This window comes from Hemitrygon akajei, unplaced genomic scaffold (assembly GCF_048418815.1).
Source record: "Hemitrygon akajei unplaced genomic scaffold, sHemAka1.3 Scf000050, whole genome shotgun sequence".
Classification (NCBI taxonomy): Eukaryota; Metazoa; Chordata; class Chondrichthyes; order Myliobatiformes; family Dasyatidae; genus Hemitrygon; species Hemitrygon akajei.
Window position 1 is genome coordinate 5,400,078 of NW_027331936.1, and position 26,241 is coordinate 5,426,318.

Sequence of the window (26,241 nt, forward strand, 5' to 3'; positions counted from 1 at the left end):
GAAACAGATCGTTGGCGGGGAGCCGGGGGTCGGATCACTGTCTGCGGGGGAAATTGATCAAATTCCCATCGGTGAGTAATGAGACCGGTCCTGAGAGGGAACCGGACCGACAATTTCTGGGGGAAGACCTGATGTTGTTCAGTGAGTCCCGTTAACGTCCCCGAACGGGCGGCCGCGTCCCGCTTCCTGGACACAGCCTGCTGAGGTTGGTCCGGGTTGTGGGACCTTCGCACCGAACCACCTGAGAGATGAGCCGCCGCACAGCCTCTGTTGCTCGGGTCACAGGAGCGGGATGAGGTGGTGATGCCCGGACTAAATCCATCCGTTCAGTTGTACCTGGGGAACTTCACCTCCATCACGCGGCCCGGTATCGGATCCAAACTTCACCTGGATCGATGCCTGGGGTCGATAATGGTTTTACAGCACACTTAAAGCGGCCATTCGGCCTTTATGTGTTCTTGCAGACAGAGAGGGTTAAACAGAGTAATCGCACCCTCGGGACACTGCTCCACGTGTATTGGTAGTTTCATCTTTCTTCCGTTCAGTCAGGACTGTGAGATCCAGATCTCTCACTTCCTGCCGGGGAATTGGGAAATTTCTTTCCATCTTCCTTCCATTGCTACGACTTGCCGACATGCAGCCAATGTTTCCTATTATTTGACCGTATTAATGCAAGAATTAAGTCTTTTTCATTTATCTGAGTTTCTCGGAAATGTGTACACTCCCTCCGGAATTTCCAAAGGAGCCACCCAGGCTGTCTAATATTCCCACACGATTAAAATGGGGAATCTGTTTTTTTACATGAACCGAGGCCCAGTGAAAATCCTGTCTTTGCCATCACCCACATAGGTCAAGCATTACAACAGTACATCGAGGTGATAAAAGTTAAAACAATAACAGAGTGTAACAATTCATTATGGTCACAGAGAAAATAGAGTCCAAGTAGATATATGCTGCAAAGTCACATCTAGTTAGACTGTGAGGTCAGCAGTCCATCTCATCACACTGGGGAACATTCATTTCGCTTCTAACAGCAGAACGGAAACTGTCCTTGAGCCTGGCGTTACGTTTCTGTTTTATTTTATTTTCGACCCAATCGGAGACTGAGAAGTGAAGGGGATTTTCCATTATGTTGGCTGTTTTACTGAGGCAGCAGGGCATATAGACAGAGTCGATGGAGGGGAGGCTGGTTTCTATGATGTGCCCACTGTTCTCTGTTATTTCATTCATTTAAACGAAGTGCAATAGCCGTATGAAGATGTGAAGTATCGGGATGGGATACTTTCTGTGGAGCATTGATAAAGCTTGTAGAGTGGAAAAGGACATATATCACAATTTTTATTGTTTCTTCTGGCTTTGTTATATTGGAATCTGTTATCTATCAGTGTACTATTATTACTGCATCTGTGTATTGCTTGAGGACCATCAGACATTGTCCTTGATTCCATCTCACTCCCGGTTTTATCTGTTTATTCCCTGCCCATCTTGTTCAGCATCTGTCCAGCTTGCGTCCCACCACCTTAATGATATATATCAGCAATCTCGCTACTAAACATTGTCTTAATTGTGAAGTTTTGTCTTGCACCTATTCCAGGTTTCTTTTTTATTAGCTAGAACTACCAGAGATTAAATTGAATACAACAGGCGGCAGGGTAAAAACTGCCTTTACGATTTTTGTTTCACGATTACAAAATGGCTGCAGTGTTAATCTTTGTCATGATGAAACACACAACATTTGATGTTGAGTATGTTATTACCTTTTTTGGTTAAATTTAGTGAGCTACTTCCTCCGTTTCCAGGGTAACAAACCACCAGAGCTGCAAGGATTGTTACAGATCTTTATCGCTCCGTGATCACTGCCTCTCAGTGACGCTCCCCCTCAAATTCCCCTTAAATATTTGAATTTTCGGCCCAAATCCATGCCCCCACCCATCCCGATTTATACCATTATAGGTCTTGTATTCTCTAGGAGGGGTTCCCAACTTGGGGTCCACAGGCCCCACAGTTCAGCATAGCAGAAAGTGGTTCAGAACCCCTGCGAGCATCTCTCCTGATTCTCCTGTGCTCCAGGTGAGCAATTTCTAATCTGTTCAACCTGCCCGTGTAACTCAGTTCCTTAAATGACAGCTACATCCGTGTCTGTCAGCCTTCCTGCACCGGCCTGCCACAGGGTCCGAGGGAGACCTTGTCAGGCCCTGGGGATTTATCCATCCTAATTCTCCTCAAGGCAGTAACCTCCTGTTGTGTAATCCGTACACAATCCGTGCCCTGACTGGCTTTCGTCATTTCTATAGTCTCTATCTGTCTCCCAAGTAAACACAGGCACTGAGATGTCATTGAAGTTCTCTCCCATCTCTTACGGCTTCATGCGTAGATGAGCACGCTGAACGCCAGATGTTATTTTGTAACTGTTAGCGGGGCGGGGAGGAAATAACAGGTTTTCCCAATAATTTATCCTGTTACCACATTGTCTGCTATTCGTGAGAATGTGTTCACTACAGTTGTTGTTTACAAAGTTCACAAGGGTGATTCTGGATTGAAATTTTTTATGTATGAGGAATACACAAGGAAATCTGCAGATGCTGGAAATTCAAGCAACACACACAAAATGCTGGTGGAACGCAGCAGGACAGACAGCATCTATAGGGAGAAGAGCTGGCTGCGTTTCGGGCCGAGACCCTTCGTCAGGACTAACTGAAAGGAAAGATAGTAAGAGATTTGAAAGTAGGAGGGGGAGAGGAAAAGCGAAATGATAGGAGAAGACCGGAGGGGGTGGGGTGAAGCTGAGAGCCAGAAAGGTGATTGGCAAAAGGGATACAGAGCTAGAGAAGGGAAAGGATCATGGGACGGGAGGCCTAGGGAGAAAGGAAGCGGTACAGGAGCACCAGGAGGAGGTGAAGAACAGGCAGAGTGATGGGCAGAGACAGAAAGAAAAAAAAAGGGAGGGGTGAAAATCTGTATATCAGGGATGGAGTAAGAAGGGGAGGAGGGGAATTAACGGAAGTTGGATATGTCTCTGCTCCTATTATCGATGGAGGGATGGTGACTATGGGAACAGGAACCTCAGTGAAATCCTATGTTCTGGACAGAGTCGATGGCGACAAGATGTTTTCAGCAGTAGGGGAGTCTGGAACCTGAGGTCACAATCTCAATCCATTCAATTATATCTGAGGAAATTCCCTTTCATCATTCTGTCCAATAGCAGTATCTGAAGTCCACCTGTATCAATGCCTGGGGTTGATCGCAGTTAGAAGATATTTGCAGACACAGGAATACGAGGAAAATTTTAACCACTTAACAAAGAAGGGAACTTCACGGTTATCACAACAATGCATTGTGTGATGCCCTTTGTAAATATCCCACAGTTGACATTTGGAACAGATAGGCCACATCCAACAACGTGTTTGATTTTGGATCAGCTTCTGCACTGCTGGAAGTTCTGTAGAGATGGAACTACCAACAGATTTACTGGATGCACCTCGAGACAGGGTTAAAACAGCCACTGGAATTTTAGCTTCCCCAGTACAAAATGGCTGAGTATTCATCTTTTTCACAATGAAGTTCAGAGCATGTGAGGTTGAGTTCCTTATTTCCTTTTCCAGTTAGTTCTGCTTCCTACATCACCAGGGTAACAGACCACCAGAGCTCCAAGCAGTGCTGAATATTTAGGGTTTGTTGAGATTGTACCTGGAATATGGTGTAAAATCCCGCTCATCATACTAACACGGGTTAGACACACCAAAGAACAAACTGCCGGAGGAACTCAGTGGGTTGGGCAGCATCTGTGGAGGGAAATGGACCGTCAACATTCTGGTCTGAGACCCTCCCTCTGGACTGAGAGCAGACGGGAAAAAGTCAGAGAAAACAAGTGAGGGTTGGGGACGGGGCAAGAACTAGGGAGTGGGAGGTGGATTCAGGTAATGGCGGAGGTGGGAAGTTGCAAATAGTAACGGGGTGGAACATGAGTGGTTTGGGCAACACAGGGCAGCAGAAGATGGAATTTAATTCTATAGAGGATGAACAAAGTGGTTAGAGAGTGTTTATTTCAGAGATTCATCAGCCTGTTTCCTGGAGGGAAACAGAGATCAGCAGAGCGAATGAATTGATGAGAAACATGTGGCTGAGATAGGAGAGCAGCCGTCATCATAAACCGAAAATACTCTGCAGATGCTGGGGTCAGAGCAACACGTACAACACGCTGGAGGAACTCAGCAAGTCGGGTAGCATCCGTGGAAATGAACAGTCAACGATTCGGGCCGAGACCATTTGTCAGGACTGAAGAAGGAGGGGCAGGGGCCCTATCAAGAAGGTGGGGAATGGTGGGAAGGAGAAGGCTGGCAGGTGCCAGGTGTAACAAATCATTCTAGTTACAGAGAAAGTGCAGTGCAGGTAGATATGTGGTGCAAGGTCACATCGATTTAGACTGTGAGGTCAGGAGTCCACTCATCACGCTGTTCGCTTCTAACAGCAGAATGGACACCGTCCTTGAGCCTGGTGGTATGAATCTGTTTTATTTTATCTTCGACCCGATGGGAGTATCAGAAGTGAAACAGTTCTGAGGATCTTTCATTATGTTGGCTACTTTACTGAGGCAGTGGGAAGTGTAGACAAAGTCCATGGAGGGGAGGTTGGTTTCTATGATGTACTCAGCTGTGTCCACAGTTCTCCACTATTTCATTCAGTTAAATGAAGAGCAGTAGCTGTATGAAGATGTGAAGTTTCGGGATGGGATACTTTCTGCGGTGCATTGATAAAGTGTGTAGAGTAGAAAAGGGCACATACCAAAGTTCTTATTGTTTGTTCTGGTTTTGTTATATTGGAATCTGTTATGTACTAGTGCGTATTATTATTTCAGGACCATCAGAGATCGTCCTTCATCCCCTTCTCCCAACTGGCTCCATCTGCTCATCACCTGCCCATCTTGTTCAAACTCTGTCCAGCCTCTGTTCCACCAACTCAGTGATATATATCAACCATCTTGTTCAATCTCTGTCCAGTCTGTATCCCACCAGCTCAATGATATATATCAACCATCTTGTTCAACCTCTGTCCAGTCTGTATCCCACCACCTCAATGATATATATCAACCATCTTGTTCAATCTCTGTCCAGTCTGTATCCCACCACCTCAATGATATATATCAACCATCTTGTTCAACCTCTGTCCAGTCTGTATCCCATCACCTCAATGATATATATCAACCATCTTGTTCAATCTCTGTCCAGTCTGTATCCCACCACCTCAGTGATATATATCAACCATCTTGTTCAACCTCTGTCCAGCCTGTATCCCACCACCTGAATGATATATATCAACCATCTTGTTCAACCTCTGTCCAGCCTGTATCCCACCACCTCACTGATATATTTCAACCTCTGTCCAGTCTGTATCCCATCACCTCAACGATATATATCAACCATCTTGTTCAGCCTCTGTCCAGCCTGTACCCCATTGCTGCAATGATATATTTCAACAATCTCTCTTTCAAACCTTTCCTTCATTGTGAAGTTTTCTTTTGCATCTTTTCCAAAATTGGTTTTTCGCTAGCTAGAAATACCAGAGGTGTAATTGAACACAACACGTGGCCGGGTAAAAGCAGCCATTTCAAATTTAGTTTAACCGTTACGAAATGGCTACAGTGTTAATCTTCATCATAATGGGACTCATAGCATCTGATGTTGAGTTTTTTATTTCCTTTCTCGGTTATTTTCGGTGAGCCACTTCCTCTGTTTCCAGGGTAACGGCCCGTCAGAGCTGCAGCAAGTGTTGCAGTTTTTATCGCTATGTGGTCACCACCTCTCAGCGTAGAGACAGTGGCCTCGGGAGCAAATGTAACAAAATGATAGTGGGAGGAAAGGATGCTGTGAGCATTGACTGTATGGAATGTATTACACCAGGGTCAGAATGAACTGAGAACTAGCAAACTTGTTGGGGTGGGATGGTATTTACAGTCTAGGGTAGCAATCAGTTACTATCTGTGTATTAAAATGAAGAGGGAGAAATACTACAGTTGCAGGAAATTTAAAGTGAAGAGCAGAAAATACTGGAAACGCTTAGCAGCTCGGCAGCATCTTGGACAGTCTCAGTTCTGGAACTGGGTCTTCCACCATTTCTCTTTTCGCAGATGTAGTCTGATTTCGCCCGGTGTGAATCCATGGCACGGTGAGCAAGTTTGAATTGAATTAAGTTGAATTGATTTCTTAAATCCTTCACATACATATGGAGTAAAAATCTTTACGTTACGTCTCGGTCAAAATGTGCAAGGAAAGTAATTCATAATAAATTATAATATATTGAACAGTCCATATAATATAGAGTACACTCAATTGAGCGTGAGTTAACTAGTCTCATGGCCTGGTGGAAGAAGCTGTTCCGGAGCCTGTTGGTCCTGGCTTTTATGCTGCGGTACCGTTTCCCGGATGGTACCAGACTGGAAACTGGAATGGATTGTGGTTGGGGAGACTCTGGTCCCCAATGATCCTTCGGGCCCTTTCTACACACTTGTCCTTGTAAATGTCCTGAATCATGGGAAGTTCACAACTACAGATACGCCGGGCTGTCCGCACCATTCTCTGCAGAGTCCTGCAATTGAAGGAAGTGAAGTTCCCATACCAGATAGTGATGCAGCCTGTCAGGATGCTCTCAGTTGTGCCCCTGTAGAAAGTTCTTAGGATTTGGGGGCCGATACCGAACTTTCTCAACCGTCTGAGGTGAAAGACGTGTTTTTGTGCCTTTTTCACCTCACAGCTGGTGTGTACAGACCACGTGAGATCCTCGGTGATGTGAATGCCGAGCAACTTAAAACTGTTCACCCTCTCAACCCCAGATCCATTGGTGTCAATAGGGGTTAGCCCGTCTCCATTCCTCCTGTAATCCACAACCAGCTCCTTTGTTTTTGCGACATTGAGAGGAAGGTTGTTACTTTGCCACCACTGTCTCAGAGAGATGACCTCTTCCCTGCAGGCCACCTCATTATTGCTTGAGAGGAGGCCAATCTATGTGGTGTCGTCGACAAACTTAATTAGCAGATTTGAGCTGTGGGTGGCGACACAGTCATGTGCATACAGGGAGACTAAATTCGGGAGAATTGCTTATAAGGCAACAGGTGACAATGAATATCAAAGACATCTTGGTCAGTTATGGAGATGGGACTGAGTAATGGCAAATGGTTTTCAACTTGGACAAGTGAGCGATGGTGCATTTTGGACAGTCAAACTAGGTGGGACTGGTGTAGTGAATGGGAGGGCACAGAGTGTTGTGGAACAGAGCGACCTGGGAGTACAAGAGTACAGTCACTGAAAGTGGACGGGCAAGTATAGAGGGTGGAAAAGAAGGCTTTAATCATGCTGGCCTTCATCAGTTAGGGCATTGAGTTCTGGATTATGGGCATTATATTGTTGGTGTGGCTACACAGAGTATTCTGTACAGTTGTGTTGACCCTGCTGTAGGAAAGATACTATCAAGTTGGATAGGGTGCAGACGAGATTGCTGAAGATGTTGCCTGGATTAGAGTGCCGAGTCATAGGAAGAGGTTAGCCGATCTGGATCTTTATTCCAGAGGAGAATGAGGGTGACATTGTTGGAGTTTATGAAATCAAGAGGGAGCATAGGTAATGTGGTTGGTCGTGTTATTATCGCCAGGGTTCAAGATTGTTTACAAGTGTAAAGGAGAACAAAATAGTTGTTATTCTGGATCCAAAGCAAGTCCTTGTAAATCTCCTCTGTGCTTCCTCTATAGCAGCCATATCGTTTCCTGTAGTGAGGAAACCAGAACTGAACACAGTACCCCCAAGCAGGTTCTAATCAAGGTCTTGTATAGCTGTAACATTAACTCATGCTCTTGAATTCAATCCCATGGCTGATAAATGTCAACACACCATATGCTTTCTTATCAACACTGTCTACATGTGCAGCAGCTTTGAGTGTTCTATCGACGCTAACCCCAAGATCTCACTGATCCTCCAGATTGACAAGAGTATTACCATTAATATTATATTATCTTGAAATTTGACCGAAATGAACCGCTTCACACTTATCGGTATTGAACTCCATCTGCCGCTTCTCTGCCCAGTTCCGCACCCTATCGATGTTGCACTGTAACATCTGACAACCCTGCAGACGATCCACAACACTCCCAACTTTTGTGTCTTCAGCAAACTTACTAACCCATCCTTCACCTTCCTCATCCGGGACAGTTGTAAAAATCACAAAGGGAAGGGGTCCCAGAACAGACCCAACGGAACACTATCGGTCATCATCATCCATGCAGAATACGAAACATCTACAACCGCCCTTTGCCTTCTGTGGGCATGCCAATTCTGGATCCACAAAGCAAGGTCTCCTTGGATCCCATCCCTCATTATTTTCTGAATGAGCTTTCCATGGGGAACCTTAGCTAACCTCTTACTGAAATCCATATACAGTACTTCCACTGCTCTACCTTTATCAACGTGTTTTGTTACATCCTCAAAAGAATTCAATCAGGTTCATAAGGCGTGACCTGCCGTCGGCAAAGCCGTGCTGACTATCCCTAATCAGATTACGTCTCTCCAAATGCTTACTGGTCTATAATTTCCTCAGTTATCTACTCTCTTTCTTAAACAAGGGAACAACATTTGCAAACTTCCAATCCTCTGGTACATCTCCCCACCTCATTGATGATGTGAAGATCATCGTCAGGGGATTAGCAATCTCCTCCCTCGATTCATAAAGGAGCATGGGGTATATCTCGTTCAGTCCCGGCGACTTATCTAACTTAAAACCTCTCAAAAGATCCAGCGCATGCTCTTTCTTAAAGTCCATACACTCATATGTTTCAGTCTGCGGTAAGTCATCCCCACAATTGCCAAGGTTCTTTTCACTGGTGAAAACTGAAGCAAAATACTCAGTATCTCAGAATATTCAAATGATCGGCAGGTTGAGACACATCTGTTGAGAATGTAGCGGTGAAATGTAACCAAGCTAATTTGCCACTGCTGGAGACACTCCCCCCACCCCCACCCCCAGGTTTGTTCTACTTACATGACGTGCCCTGAAATCCAATAATGATTGTTACAAATGTCAGTGATAAGTATTCGATCCTTTATTAGCAATCAGTAAACATACAATCTTAAAGCAATGAAACTGATCTGTACCCAAGTTTAAGTTCAACGTATTTGAGTGGATAACAAAATATATGACATCCGTCAGTCCCCAGCTGGGTAGTGTAGTAGGCCTCCGTTAGTATCGATAGACCATTGATTTGCACCTTGGAAAGTTTCCAGGGCGCAAGCCTGGGCAAGTTTTTTTTTAATGGAACACCTGCAGTTGCCCAAGCTGCAAGTCTCCCCTCTCCACGCCACCAATCTTGTCCAAAGGAAGGGCATTAGGGCTGTGCACTGCATGGAACAAAGCACAAATATATAACTGACTCCCTTTGCGCGTACCACACTCCCACTGATGCAACTAGTTACCATAAAAACATCATAAATACACAACGCAGAATACAATCCTGATAGAGAACAGATACATGGCTCCTACACACAGGCTCAGCTCTGATACAGAATCTTCCACCTGAAATATTAACATACTCTCTGTCTTGTTGAATAACTCCAGCATGTTATTTTGTTTATTTTAATGATTTTCCCAACTTGTTCTGGATGTATGGCATGTTGACATTGTGTTTGACATTGTGTCATATAACTAACTATCTGATAATAGCCAGGTGATATACAGAAAGAAATCTTAACTGAGTTTTGGTGCTAATAATGGTCTTAAATTCCTGCTGGTAAAACTATAGTGGTTGAGGACAAGATGTCCCGATGCTACAGGTGACATTGCATTGTTCAGGATGTCAGACTGTCTCTCTATAGACTCAAATCCTATACTGCCATAGGTGTCAAGGCCAGGCAATGATAACCTGAAAGGAGACAGTGAGAATCATGTGTGGCTGAGAAATCTGTATAATCTAGTGACGAGAGGAATAGAAGTCTCATAGTCAGCAGAAATGTTTCACCCCACACTGCTGTAACACTTGTCCATTACTCACTACAGCGCCACCAGTGGTAGGAGGACCAAAGCAGTGGGCGCTGTCTACTCAATCTGCCTCGGCATTCTGTAGACGCAACACTCCTAGTACAGGACACAAGATTGGTTCCAAAAAGGGAATTGCCTGCAATACAGCGAGTAGATACCCTGCAGAATCCTGGCCCAGTGTACAATCCATGGAGAGATCGAAAATGGACATTGTGTGACTGTGGGTGGATGGGCACAGGTGGATCAGGCCATGTCAAGGCTTCAGTGGATCGGCCCAAGATGTTTGGAAGTGCTTGCCTCAGTTTAAAAACAAAACAGTATTCTCCTTTAATTAATGTCTGACCATCCTGTTGTTGTTTGGTTTTGTTTCAGAACAGTAAAAACTGATCACACGTGTCCCCAAAATGGGTCAAGGTTCGAGCAGTGGAGGAGCTCCAGTGACGACAACATTGAGAAAGGACACGGGTATGTTGGCGAATTATTTTAATTTATAAATACTCTGCGGATTCTGCGCCTGAGTTTAATGCAATATAGGCAATTCACAAAGTATTTGTGAGAACTGAGCAGAGAGATGAGAGAGAGAGTTAACATCTCTGGGGAAACACAGTCACACGTGGAAGGAGTACAGTTACCGTCTGCTCCTGCTCCTCTAACAGATTGTGATGCACATTAAAATAGCGAGTTACCCCAGAAGACAAGACATTCTGCAGATGCTGAAAGTTTTGGGCAACATAAAGACACACAAAATATTGGCAGAATTCAGCAGGTCAGGCAGCATCCATGGACAGGAATAAACAGTCGACGTTTTAGATCAGGACCATATGCAATAGAAAGTAATGAGGCAATATCTAGAATGACTGTCCCCTCACTTCCAGTTCGATGAAGGTCCTTGGCCCAAAATATTGATTGTTTATTCTCCTTCATAGATGCTGCCTGACATGCTGAGTACTTGCAGCATTTTGTGAGAAATCCCAGAGATTTGCTGAGGAAGGGGTTGACCAGGTAGGCAGACAGTATCCCAGAGCAAAGCGGTGGTGATCGGCAGTACCAGGAGAGTGATGGTGATGGGTTACTATATTCTCAGGAGTAAGCCGAGTCCTTTCCAAACAGAGAGGTATATTCCTGGGGACACGAAAGAGCAGCCTTCAACAGATGGATCTATAACTCCTCCTACGTGCGCGGCGCCCCACACCCTCCTGCCCAAATCCGTTCTCTCCACCCCCCACCCCCAGCTCCCATATATATATTCCGCAGTGTGTTTTGTTGTGATCTTTAGGTTCCAGAGAAAAGGTTACTGCCCAGTATGGTGTTGTAATTTCTTTAATGCTCCTAATTTCCCTTCACAGGTCCAAGCTCAGTGATCACCGAGCTCCTGGCAAACTGGGACGATTTCCAGCTGCTGCAGTTGACGGACTTCTACCGGGACAGGCTGGAGCAGGCGATGGAAGGAGGGGTGCATGGAGTGAGCCTGGCGTTAACGGCCGAGAATCAGTTCAGCGGAGAGGAACATCGGGTGAGTGGGAGGGAGAATGGGTTTGAATTTTGACACATCACAGGACTGATGGGTGTCGGAATTCTCACTCATCGGATAATAAAGCATAAAACAAATCAGAAATAAATATATATAATTCTTAAAACTGTGAATCTGAAGCAATGATTGAAAGAGGTGTAAATACTCCAGTGGCGGCTCAATGCTCAGAGCGAGGGGAGCAGGTAACATTTAAATATGGTAGGAATTTTCATTTTGAAAAGACCGTGCAGCGTGATGACAGGATGTCAGTGAGAACCGGGGCATTATCAGTGGGTGCCTCAGGAGCTCGAGTGTGTTCTGTTCTGGGTGGAGATCATTCTGTTACAATCTATAACTGCAAACAGTGTGGATCGGGAATACTGCCATGTTGTAATGTGTAATCACTGAATAAACCTCCACTGGAAAAGGCAAAGGAAAGGCATCAGGTGTCAGCCAGTAATCCGCTGTCATGTTGGACACTGGCGGACTGAGGAGATGAATCACATCATCTTTTCTGCAACTTCCCTGTGACTGCTCACTCTGTTATAAAAACCCTCCCGACTTCTTTCTTCATCTGTGATCGTTATTTTCTGATTTCTATTTTACATGGTCAAATCCGGTGAGGGATTATTTATGGCTTTGGAGCCACGTCAATGAAGCGGTCACAGACCAGCCAGGATCTCATTGATTGGTGGACCAGGTTCACGGTGAATGTCCCTCCGTGTGCTCTGCACTCAGAATGTACAGTCCATGTCCAGACAGGATCAGCACCCGTCCGGTTGACTGCTCAGTGTGATCCCGTTACAGAGCACATCATTTACTTCTCATTCTCTGTGTGAATCTGTCAGTCCCCAATATGTTCACTGTTACTCTTCACAGAAAATCTCCGATCTCGCTGATAAGGGAGAGCGGGCGGACAGTTCTAAACTCCTCCTGAGCCTGGTGATGGAGAAAGGCTCCCGCGCCCGGAGGGTGATGTGGGAAACCTTTGTGAAAATGCGGATTGGTGTCCCAAAGTTGGACAAAATACTGAAAGAAATACAGGAACATGGTGAGATAGTATCAGAGATTAATTTAATTTTGGAATACAAACATTACGTACTTATAATTTGTGGAATTGAAACTTGTGAAATTATTTAAACTCTGAACAGGTTGTGTTCCGGTCCATCAACCCATACCGGAGATTCCCAGTGAGCTGAAAGGTAAGTGAAGAAACCACTGCTTCCACCGAAGGTTGATATTATGTAGGGTCATGTCGTTGTTGAGCCACGGGAACTTAATCAAGTAAATGTTCCACCATGACACAGCGCACAGTGATACATGGAAAAAATGTTTGCTGGAGGGAGAGTTTTCACAGGACTGTATGAGGAACCACGCAGAGAGTTGGTGAGTTTGTTGAAAGGGATCACTCCTCTTTGTGTCCCGCAACTACACATCCCTCCACCCGGGTCAGAATGGAGAAGAGGGCAATCTGAGGAGCAAAACAATCGGAAGTGTCTTACTCCGAAAGGTGAAATAATTTCCCTACAATCACCCAACACCCTCTTACTGCAAACACTGCTAAAGTTATCCAGTTTAATTTCCCACTCAATAATTCTGGGAATTCCATTAGGAGACAGTGTTAGTGAGGGTGTGATGGGGGATAAAATCCTCAGCTCACTCCACAGAAGCTGAAATTTATGTGTGTCTGTGTTGTGTGATGGACACTGTGGAAGAGTGGGAGATGGGATTTAGGACAGAGAAATCAAGTTTTGTGAGCTTGCGGCAAAATGGTGTAAAGGACTGAAAATATCTATAAGAAATATTGCAATTAATTACATTGCGATCGTCTGGATAAGAAACTCACTACATCCGTAAGCACACTGTGTCAGTGAAAATGGAGCCCAGGGCAGTGCATGGGCTCAAGAGACTGTAAGGTTCCATCATCGCAGGGTGAGTTGGATCACCCAACTGCACATTTAACAGAGGAGAGGGCGTAGGAATGACAGATATTCGTAAAAATTATTAATCTTACAGTACTCCATGCTTTAACAGATAACTCGAAACCCTTGAACAGAAATATAAGGAATCTTGGCTAACACCCTCAATCAGCCTGTCTCATTTCCAAGAATAAATTCCAAAAGATGTTAATTTTCAAGAGGTACCAAAGGAAGTTTTCAAACTGCTCACGTTTCTGTCACCTGTGTTACTGCTTTTCCAGTCCACATTCCGACAATGAAACCCTTCTTATTCCCTGCACTAAGGATTTGGCAATTCTCAACAATTTCCCTGCAAACTTATTCTTCACTGCTCTTCATGCTGTTTGCCGAGGAAACAGTCACGACAGTAAAATTCCCACATCTATTTCTGAATACAGAACAGACTCTCTCCCTGATTATTGAAGAAAATTGTTTCTTCCACTGTCACATACTCTAAAATAAACATTACAACAATCAATGTTTTCCTACGCTCCCCGTTTCAAACGAATACGTTGTCTGGAGAGCCCACGCATTCCCTGCCAGGTCCTGACACATTGTGAGACCCCTCATAACCCTGGCAAGTTCCTAACACACAGTGAGACCCTCCACACTCCTGATAGCTTCCTGACACACTGTAAGAGCCCACACACACCTGACAGGGTCCTGACACACTGTAAGAGCCCACACACCCCTGACAGGGTCCTGACACACTGAGACCCCACACACCCCTGGCAGGGTCTTTTCACATTGTGAGACCCCACACTCCCCTGACAGGGTCCTGACACACTGTGAGACCCCACACATCCCTGACAGGGTCCTGTCACACTGTGAGACACCACACACCCCTGACAGGGTCCTGTCACACTGTGAGACCCCACACACCCCTGAGAGGATCCTGTCACACTGAGACCCCACACGCCCCTGACAGGGTCCTGACACACCGTGAGACTCCACACATCCCTGACAGGGTCCTGACACACTGTGAGACCTCACACACCCCTGACAGGGTCGAGACACACTGTGAGACACCACACATCCCTGACAGGGTCCTGACACACTGTGAGACCTCACACACCCCTGACAGGGTCCTGTCACACTGAGACCCCACACACCATAGAACATAGAACATAGAACCATAGAACACTACTGCACAGTACAGGCCCTTCAGCCCTCCATGTTGTGCTGACCCATATAATCCTTAAAAAAAGTTCTGAACGCACACTACCCCGTAACCCTCCATGTTTCTTTCATCCATGTGCCTGTCCAAGAGACTCTTAAATACCCCTAATGTTTTAGCCTCCACCACTGACACTGACACACTGTGGGACCCCACACACATCTGACTGACTCCTGACACACTGTGAGATCCCACACAACCCTGACATGGTCGTGACAAACAGTGAGACCCCACACACCAAACACCCCTGACAGGGTCCTGACACACTGTGAAAACCCACACACTCCTGAGAGGCATCTGACATACTGCGAGACACCACACATACCTGACAGTGCCCAGACACACTCTGAGACCCCACACACCCGACAGGTTCTAACACACTGCGAGACCCCACATAACCCGTGCAGGGCCCTGACACTCTGCGAGACCCCACACACTCGCTGACAGTGTCCCAACACACTGTGAGACACCAGACACCCCTGACAGGGTTCTGTAACACAGTGGGACCCCAAACACCCCTGGCAGGGTCCTGACACATTGGGAGGCCCCACACACACCTGAGAGGTTCCCGACACACTGTGAGACCCGACACACCCCTGACAGGGTCCTGACACACTGTGAGACACCACACCCACCCCGGTATAGGTGCTGACACATTGCGATGCCCCACACACGCCTGACAGGGTCCTGATTCACTGGAATTTAGAAGCATGAGAGGGGATTTGATTGAAACATATATCATTATTAAGGGATTCGACACGCTAGAGGCAGGAAAAATGTTCTCAATGTTGGGGGAGCCCAGAACAAGAGGCCACAGCTAACAATAAGGGGTAGGCCATTTAGAACGGAGTTCAGGAACAACTTTTTCACCCAGATAGTTGTGGATCTATGGAATGCTCTGCTTCAGAAGGCAGTGGAGACCAATTCTCTGGATGCTTTCAAGAAAGAGTTCGGTAGAGCTCCTAAGGATAGCAGAGTCAAGGGATATGGGGAAAAGGCAAGAACGGGGTATAGATTGTGGATGATCAGCCATGATCACATTGGATGGCGATGCTGGCTCGAAGGGCCAAATGGCCTACTCCTGCACATACTGTCTATTATCTATTGACACACAGTGAGACCCCACACACCCCTGGCAGTGTCCCGACGAACTGTGAGACCCCACACACCCCTGACAGGGTCCTGACACACTATGAGACCCCACACAACCCTGGCAGGGTCCTGACACACGGTGAGACCCCACACACCCCTGACAGGGTCCTGACACACTGTGAGGCCCACACACCCCTGACAGGGTCCTGACACACTGTGAGACCCCACACACCCCTGACATCGTTCTGACACGCTGTGAGACACTAGACACCCCTGACAGGGTCCTGATACACTGTCAGACGCGACACCCCCATGACAGGTTCCGGATAAACAATGAGATCCCACACACACCTGATAGGGTCCTGATACACTGGAATTTAGAAGGATGGGAGGGGATCTGATTGAAATATATAAGATTTTTAAGGGATTGGACACGCTAGAGACAGGAAACATGTTCCCGAGTCCAGAACAAGAGGCCACAGCTAACAAAAAGGGGTAGGTCATTTAGAACGGAGTTCAGGGAAAAACTTTTTCACCCAGAGAGTTGTGGATCTATGGAATGCTTTGCTTCAGAAGGCAGTGGAGACCAATTCTCTGGATGCTTTAAAGAAGGAGTTAGATAGAACTCTTAAAGATTGCGGAGTCAAGGGATATGGGGAGAAGGCAGGAACGGGGTACTGATTGTGGATGATCAGCAATGATCACATTGAATGACGGTGCTGGCTCAAAAGGCTGAATTGCCTACACCAGCACCTATTGTCTATTTTCAATTGACAAACCGTGAGACCCCATACACTCCTGGCAGGATCCTGACACACTGTGAGACACCACACACGCCTGACAGGGTCCTGAAACACTGAGACCCCACACACACCTGGTATGATCCTGAAACAGTGTGAGAACCCACACAACCCTGGCACGGTCCTGACAGGACTTGAGACCCCACACTCCTAACCGGATTCTGACAAGCGTTGAGACGCCTCACAATCCTAAACAGGTTCCTGACACACTACAAGACTCCACACATTCCTGACAGGGTCCTGACACACTGTGAGAGCTCACAGATGCCTAGCAGGGCGCTGACAATCTGTGAGACCCCGTACGCCCCTGACGGTGTCCTAATACACTGTGGGACCCCACAGAGGCCTGACAACGTCCTGACACACTGTGAGACCATACACACCCCAGACACGGTTCCAACACACTTTTAGACCCCACACACCTTTGCCTGTGTCCCGATACACCGTGAGACCCCACAAACCCGTGGCAGGGTCCTAACACACTGTGAGACCCCACACAACTTTGGCATGGTCCTGACACACTGTGAGACGCCACACAACCCAGGCAGGGTCTTGACACACTGTGAGACCCCACACGTCCCACACAACGTCCCGACACACTGTGAGAAACCACACACCTCTGACATGGTCCCGACACACTGTGAGACACCAGACACCCCTGACAGGGTCCTGAAACACTGTGAGACCTCACACACACCTGACAGTGTCCCGACACACTATGAGACACTGGACACACCTGACAGGTTCCTGATACACCATGAGATCCCACACCCACCTGATAGGGTCCAGATACACTGGAATTTAGAAGGATGCGAGGGGATCTGATTGAAACATATAAGATTTTTAAGGGATTGGACACGCAAGAGACAGGAAACATGTTCCCAAGTCCAGAACAAGAGGCCACAGCTAACAATAAGAGGTAGGTCATTTAGAACGGAGTTCAGGAAAAACTTTTTCACCCAGAGAGTTGTGGATCTATGGAATGTTCTGCTTCAGAAGGCAGTGGAGACCAATTCTCTGGAGTCTTTCAAGAAGGAGTTAGATAGAACTCTTAAAGATTGCGATGTCAAGGGATATGGAGATGACAAGAACGGGGTACTGTTTGTGGATGATCAGCCATGATCACATTGAATGGCGGTGCTGGCTCAAAAGGCTGAATTGCCTAAACCTGCACATATTGTCTATTATCAATTGACAAACCCTGAGACCGCATACACTCCCGGCAGGATCCTGACAAACTGTGAGACACCACACACCCCTGGCACGGTGCTGACAGGATGTGAGATCCCACACTCCTAACCGGATACTGACACACGCTGAGAACCTCACACTCCTAAACAGGTTCCTGACACACTACGAGACTCCACACATTCCTGACAGGGTCCTGACACACTGTGAGACCCCACACACGCCTGACAGGCTCCTGAAACACTGAGACCCCACACACACCTGGTATGATCCTGAAACAGTGTGAGACCCCACACACCACTGGCACGATCCTGACAGGATGTGAGACCCCACGCTCCTAACCGGATACTGACACACACTGAGAACCCTCACACTTCTGACAGGTTACTGACGCACTGCGTGACATGACACACCTGACAGGTTCCTGACACACTGCGCCATCCCCATACATCCCTGGCAGAGGCCGAACACAGTGCAAAGCCCCACAGGTTTTGAACACACTTTGAGATTCCACGCACCACACCCACCCACCCACATTGCATGTTCTGATCAGCAAAGCTGCTTCTTTGCATTTTGATTCAGTGATGGTGAGAGGGGATGGGGAGTTGTGATTCCCCGACCTGTTCCTTTGACAGAATGCCCACTGCCTTCATCTCTATCTCCATATGCCACATCAGCACTGAGGATTCTTCCTCAGGAGCAATGATATCTGTGACTGTAATGAGAGGGTTTGTCCAATACGGGACAGTCAGGGGTCAGTAAACCACCAGGGAAATACTCACCTTCACAGCACAATTAATGTGGAAATGTAATGATCTGGTGTTTATCTGGAACAGGCCTCTCTTCAGTCAACGGTCAGTTAATCGAATTTACTTTACTGTACGAACGTTCATTGGTGAATCCAATCAATGCAATAGCTCTGTGCTAACGCTTGTATGCTTAAATACTGAGTTCAGCGTTGAGGCATCTAACACTTTGTCCACTGTCTGTTCCCATGGAAGATGTTCAACAGAAACACAAGGAGACTCTGTGGGCACAAACTGAAACACTGAGAGTGAACACGATCCTGATGAGGGAGAAGGTGAAGGTTTTCCAGCTGGTTGAACGATACGCTGAGCTCACGGTCATTTCTACTGTTCGAGATCGGAGACTGGTGGAACATGAGCTGCTGGCAAGAGGCAGAGACCACGAGGAGTGGAGACAGAACCATCTCCGTGGAAAGCTGGAAAAAATCCGGACGGATCAGTTATTCCAGAGCTGCTTTTCCCGGAGTAAATCCAAATCTGGGAGTTCGGCAGCAGTGGCCGGAGTCCCGGGGATCGGAAAAACAACAATGGTACAAAAGATTGTTTATGACTGGGCCACGGGAAAAATATACCAACAGTTCCAGTTTGTCTTCAGTTTCAAACTCCGGGATTTAAACTCCATTAACCATAGAATAAACCTGAGGGAACTGATTCTGGATCAGTATCCTTACTTTGGGGATATCCTGAGGGAAGTCTGGAGGAACCCAGAGGGATTGTTGTTTATATTCGATGGTTTGGATGAATTCAATGACATAATTGACTTTGCTGACAGTCGGGGAGACGCAGAACCTCGCTCCACATGCACAGATCCTGAATTCAAGTGCAAGGTGTCTGACATTGTGTACAGTTTAATCCAGCACAAGCTGCTCCCAGGATGTTCAGTGCTGGTGACCACCCGTCCCTCTGCGTTGCATTTATTGGAAAAGGCTGAGATTGGTATCCATGCTGAAATCCTGGGATTTTCTGGTGAGGAACGGAAGAACTATTTCATCAAACATTTTGTAGATCAAACGGTGGCGGAAGCTGTTTTCAAACACGTGAAGGAGAACGAGATCCTGTACACCATGAGCTACAACCCCTCCTACTGCTGGATCCTCGCTCTGGCACTGGGCCCCTTCTTCACACAAAGAGTCAGGGACCCGCAGAGAGTCCCCAAGACTATCACCCAACTGTACTCCTACTATATTTACAACATCCTGAAAAACCACGGCCGTGAGATTGAGAGACCCTGTGATGTGTTACTCAGGGTTGGTCAGATGGCCTTCAGAGGAGTGTCTGAGAGGAAGATTGTGTTTACAGATGGAGATTTGATCAAGTACAATCTGCAGCCTTCCCAGTTCCTGTCCGGGTTCCTGATGGAGCTTTTGGAGAGAGAGGATTCTTCCCGGTGTGTGGTGTACACATTCCCACACCTCACCATCCAAGAGTTTGTAGCTGCAGTCGCACAATTCCTGACTCTCCATCCCGGGGATATCCTGAAATTCCTCACTGAAGTCCACAACACGACAGATGGGCGATTTGAGGTATTTCTCCGTTTTGTTGCTGGTCTCTCCTCCCCAATGACAGCTCGGGGTCTGGAGGAGTTTCTGGGTCCATTTCCTCATCAAACAACCTGCCGGGTGATTGACTGGGTGAAGGAGGAGGTTAAACGCCAGAGTGAAAACACAGAGAGTGAAGCTGGTAGAAGGAGCCTCCTGAACACATTACACTACTTGTTTGAGTCTCAGAATCATGGACTGTCTCAGGCCGCTCTGGGATCTGTGGAAAAACTTTCATTTTGTGAAATGACACTGTCCCCGATTGACTGCGCGGTCCTGTCTCATGTCATCGGACACTGTGATACAATAAAACAGCTCGACATTGGGAACAGCCACATTCAGTGTGAAGGAATCCAGCGGCTGGGACCCGGGCTGCACAAGTGCCAGGAGTTGAGGTAACTTGATTTATCTCTCACTCTGAACTGTGAAACTGTTCCATTGTGCTGTTTCAATGTAAAGGAATTTCGGTAAACTTGTAGTAAATCAGATTGTGAAGAATTGTGACAAATGACCAGGGGATAGGTCAGTAATTCTCCAAGGATGGGAGGGTTCTGTGGTTCCTTGTGAAGGGATGTTGGAGATTTCATCAGATCAGTGAACAACGACCATTGGTTTAATGGTAGTAAATCATAGGAATGGCCGTGTTTCTCGCTGCATGTGACACGTCCATTGACAATGTTCCTTCTCACTGTTACTGACACCCACACCGACACTGACTGCAGCAGGTGGGTCAGAGATTCACACCCCCTTCCCGGTGAGGGAAAAGAGACTGTCAGCAGACTGTCCCAGTGAGAAGACAAGAAATACCATTGTGAGATTTTCCTCCCTTTGCCCTTCCCCATGTGTGACTATCACCATCAGTCCACCTGTGTGACTGTGCTCACTACCAGATACCCAGACCCCATGGGCGCATCTCCCCTCCCGATTGTGGGCCTCAGTTCAGACCCACCCCTCCCGTACAGTCTATTTCTGGATCATCTCATCTTGTGGGGTTATCTTTTCCCATCGGTGTACTGCTATGGGACTGCTCATCCCCATTCCCCTTCCTCCTGTGGTATCTCTCATCATTATCTCTTTCCTCCTGAGGGATTTCTCTTCCCCAACTCCTTCCTATCGCAGGTTCTGTCTTTATATCCATTTTCCTCAGGTGGGGTCTCTTCCACCGTCTCCCATGGACACTTTCACAAATCTTCCTCACTGTGGGTCTTTCTCCCATCCTTCATCCCTGCCCCTCCTGACGCTCTCACATCAGGAACACTTTTATAACCATCGGGGAATGAGACAGAATATGTGCAGTTTACAGAGTCACACCGACAGACTAAAGTACTGACATTCGGTGAATACCCTGGAGCTGGGCAGTGAGGGACATTGACAGTGATGGGAACTCCGATCAGTGATTTACTGAAGGGTTTAATGTTTCCAGAAATATCCGAGTGAGAGAAATTCCCTCAGACCCACGGTTTGAATCACTTTGTTCATCAATCTGTCTGTTTGTCTTAGACTGAGTGATAATAAACTGGGAGATTCAGGAGTGAAACTAGTGTCTGCGGCTCTGAGGAACCCGGAGTGTAAAATACAGAAACTGCGGTAAGTACCGGACTGTGGGAGATTGTGTATACAGTCACTGGGTGTCTGACACTGAACATTAATGTGATCAGTAGAAACAAAGAAACAAAGAAAACATACAGCACAATACAGGTCTTTCAGCCCACAAAGCTGCGCCGAACATGTCCCTGCCTTAGAACTACATTGGCTTTACCCGTAGCCCTCTATTTTTCTGAGCTCCACGTAGCCATCCAGGAGTCTCTTAAGGACCCTATGGTTTCCACCTCCACCACTGCTGCCGACAGCCCATTCCATGCATTCACCACTCTCTGTGTAAAAACTTACCCCTGACATCTCCTCTGTACCTACTGCCAAGCACCTTAAAAATATGCCCTCTCGTGCTAGCTATTTCAACCCTGGGGTAAAGCCTCTGACTATCCGCATGATCAATGCCTTCTGAATCCCATGGTTGATAAAGGCCAATACACCATAAGCCTTCTTAGCATAGCATATGCATAGAATGCATAGCTTTCGATATGCGGAGCAGCTTTGGGTGACCTACGGACTCAGAGCCCAAGATCCCCACAATCCTCCACACTGGCAAGAGTCTTACCATTAATACCATATTTCGTCATCACATTTGACCTACCAAAATGAACCACCTCACACTTATCTGGGTTGAACTCCATCTGCCACTTCTCAGCCCAGTTTTGCATCCGATCAATGTCCCGTTGTAACCTCTGACAGCCCTCCACACTATCCACAACACCTTAGTGTCATCTGCAAATTTACTGACCCATCCCTCCACTTCCTCATCCAGGTCATTTATGGAAATCACAAAGAGCAGGGTCCCAGAACAGATCCCCAAGGCACACCACTGGTCGCCGGCCTCCATGCAGAACATGACCCGTCTACAACTACTCTTTGCCTTCTTTGGGCAAGCCAGTTCTGGTTCCATAAAGCAATGTCCCCTTGGATCCCATGTCTCCTTACTTTCTTAATAAGCCTTGCATGGGGTACCTTATCACATGCCTTGCTGAAATCCATATACACTACATCAACTGTTCAAAGTTCATCAATGTGCTTTGTCACATCCTCGAAAAATTCAATAATGCTCGTACAGCATGACCTGCCTTTGACAAACCCATGCTGACTACTCCTAATCATATTTTGTCTCTCCAGATGTTCATAAACCCTAACTCTCAGGATCTTCTCCACCAACTTACCAACCACTGAAGTAACACTCACTAGCCTAAAATTTCCTTTGCTATCCCTACTCCCTTTCTTGAATAAGGAAACAACATCAGCAACCCTCCAATCCTCCTCTACCTCTCCCATCGTCAGTGATGATGCAAAGATCATTGCCAGAGGCTCAGCAATCTCCTCCTCGCTTCCCACAGTAGCCTGGGGTACATCCCTTCATGGCCCTGTGACTTATCCAACTTGATGCTTTCCAAATGCCGCAGTTTCTTTCTTGCTATCTACATTCTCAAGCTTTTCAGTCCACTGCAAGTCATCCCTACAATCGCCAAGATCCTTTTCCGTCATGAATGCTGAAGCAACTGATTCATTAATTTCCTCCGGTTCCGTACACACTTTTCCATTGTCACACTTGTTTGGTCCTATTATCTGACGGCTTATCCTCTTGCTCTTCACATACTTGCAGAATGCCTTGGGGTTTTCCTTAATCCTGTCCGCCAAGGCCTTCTCATGGCCCTTTCTAGTTCTCCTAATTCCATTCTTTAGCTATTTCCTGCTAGCCTTATAAACTTCCAGATTCATATCATTACCTAGTTTATTAACCTTTCGGAAGCTCTTCCTTTCTTCTTCACTAGATTTACAACAGCCTTTGTGCACCACAGATCTTGTACCCGACCATCCTTTCCATGTCTCATTGGAACGTACCTCCTCAGAACCCCACGCAAATATCCCCTGAACATTTTCTACATTTCCTTGTCCGTTTCCCTGAGGACATCTGTTTCCAATTTATGCTTACAAGTTCCAGCCTGATAGGCTCATAGTTCCCCTTACTCCAATTAAAGGTTTCCCTAACTTGTCTGTTCCTATCCCTTTCTACTGCTGTGGTAAAAGAGATAGAATTGTGATCACTATCTCCAAAATGCTCTCCCTCTAAGAGACCTGACACCTGGCCAGGTTCATTTCCCAATACCAGATCAAGTACAGCCTCTCCTCTTGTAGGCTTATCTACATATTGTGTCAAGAAACCCTCCTGAACACACCTAATAAACTCCACCCTGTCGACACCCTTCACTCTAGGGACATGCCAATCAATATCTGGGAAATTAAAACCTCCCACTTCAACAACCTTTTATTATTACTGCTTTCCAGAATCTGTCTCCCCACCTGCTCCTCGATGTCCCTGTAACTGTAGGGTGGTCTATACAAAACACCCAGTAGAGTTATTGACCCCTTCCTTTTCCTAACTTCCACCCACAGAGACTCCACAGACAATTCCTCCATGATTTCCTCCTTTTCTGCAGCCGTGAAACTATCTCTGATCAACAGTGCCTTAGCCTCACCTCTTTTTTCCTCCCTCCCTGTCCTTTCTGAAACAATTAAAGACTGGCCCTCAAAGTAGCCATTCCTGCCCCCGAAACATCCTAGTCTCTGTATTATAGCTCCAAGTGTTGATCCATTATCTAAGTTCACCCGCTTTATTCATGATACTCCTCGCATTAAAATAGACACATCTCAAACAATCGGACTGAGTGGGTCCCTTCTCTATCACCTTCCTATCCGCCCTCTCGTACTATCTCCAAATTGTCTCCATTTGTGACCCTACCTCCCTTTCCTCCGTCTCATCAGAGTCTGCCTTCCTCTTCCTTTCGCTGCCCTTCTGAGCCAGAAGGCCACTGTTGCCTCCACCAGGTAGGCTGTCCACACCCCCCTCCAGCGGTACTTGAACAGGGGTACTTATCGTCAAGGGGTACAGCCACAGGGGTACTCTCTAGTACCTAATTCTTTCCTTTCCCTCTCCTGACTGTGACTCACTTCTTCAGTCTCCCGTGGCCCCGGTGTGATCAACTGCCTGTAACTCCTCTCTATCACCTACTCGCTCTCCCTGACCAGACGAAGGTCATCGAGCTGCATCTCCAGTTCCCTAACTCGGTCCCTAAGGAGCTGCAGCTCGACACACCGGGTGCAGATGTTGCCGTCCAGGAGGCTGGGAGTCTCCAGGATCTCCCACATCTGACACCGAGCACAGAAAACCAGCCTCACACACATACTCTCTGTCTGTATTGTAAACAGATAACCTACCTCGCCTCGACCCTTTATCGCCGAAGCCCCGTTGAGCCAAAGCCTTCCTACTCTGTCTCCCGTTCCTCTGACGCTCGCTCTGTAAATCTGTCTTCCTTTTAAACTCTTCTCGCTGTTCTCACTGGCCGACTTGCGCAGTCGTGCTGAAGAAAAAAATCAGTAATTGTGTTACTGATAAACACTGGGGATTTGTACCGTCTCCTGTCTCTCTGTGTCCTTCACCCTCACTCTCTCTCATCTCCAGGCTGGACAGTGTCGGTCTCACAGATTCTGGTGTCGAGGATCTCGTCTCCGCTCTCAGTACAAACCCATCACTGACGGGGCTGGACCTGGGATTAAACTCGCTGACAGACCGATCTGTCCCCGGTCTCCGCCGCCTCATACTGACCCTCCCGAGTCTCGAGCTGATCCTGTGAGTGTTTGCGTTGATGTTCAATGTGATAAAATATCAGCGGATCCGCGGGTTTTCTGGTGATATTTGTCTGTGAGTGTTGTTGAAACATTAACCCCGGTCCCCTGTTACTGACACTGTTGTGTAATCTGTTTATTTCATCTTTATTCTCCCATCTGTTTCAGGCTGTACGGGAATCGGTTCAGTGAGACCGGGAGGAAGGAACTGAGATCTCTGCAGGAACCCAGACCCGGACTGACAGTGTATCTGTGAACATCTGAATGTGTGAACATCCCCGCCCGCGGGATGGGGACATCTTGGCCGATTCCCCGCCCTGCCCTGCAACTCCCGACCTTACCTTTAATGGCCGCGCGCCAGTTGTAATTCCCAACGGTTTTAACGGAACTGTCACAGGTCTCGAGCTGCGTGACATGGGAAGCATTCCCGCAGTGACGTATTTCCACCTGTTGTCCGGCGGGTCAGCTTCCGCAGGATGTGCGTATGCGAGACTCCCACGTGACACCCTGGAGAATTACCCAGACAGGAAGAGCCCGGGGTTCGGGGCTCAGTCTGGGATACCAGTGTCCCGGGTGGGTATATCCCGGGAGAGAATCCTTTTCCTCCCTTTGCTGAGGACCGTGCATTCGGCAGCCTGGCCGATATAATGATGTTAAATGGACAAATCCCTCGGCAGTGACCCTGGATCTGCAGCGATCCCGGACACGGCCCTGAAGTGTGATTTTATAATCATCGGTTCCCCGATGCAGAGTGACGGTGAGAAACGGGACTGATTATTCAACCGGTCTCTCGTTGTCGCCGGTCAGTTAATTGTGTGTGACTGTGAGTGAGTCGGGAGCAGCTTATTTATTCCCGCACGTCGGCAGCTCACACATTGTTTAATTTACATTTGTCATGATGAAATCAATAAACCGCTGTAACTTCC

General features: G+C 47.0%; 1 protein-coding gene across 1 annotated transcript; it reads left to right on the plus strand.

The window, feature by feature from the left end:
* LOC140721072 (NACHT, LRR and PYD domains-containing protein 3-like) lies at nucleotides 1-26,241 on the plus strand. The gene is made up of 9 exons (XM_073035936.1): nucleotides 1-71; nucleotides 10,387-10,479; nucleotides 11,361-11,527; nucleotides 12,404-12,575; nucleotides 12,676-12,726; nucleotides 18,741-20,478; nucleotides 21,584-21,670; nucleotides 25,152-25,319; nucleotides 25,484-26,241. Exons 2-9 carry the CDS (start codon nucleotides 10,419-10,421, stop codon nucleotides 25,569-25,571), a joined length of 2,532 nt encoding a protein of 843 aa, XP_072892037.1. The 5' UTR covers nucleotides 1-71; nucleotides 10,387-10,418; the 3' UTR covers nucleotides 25,572-26,241.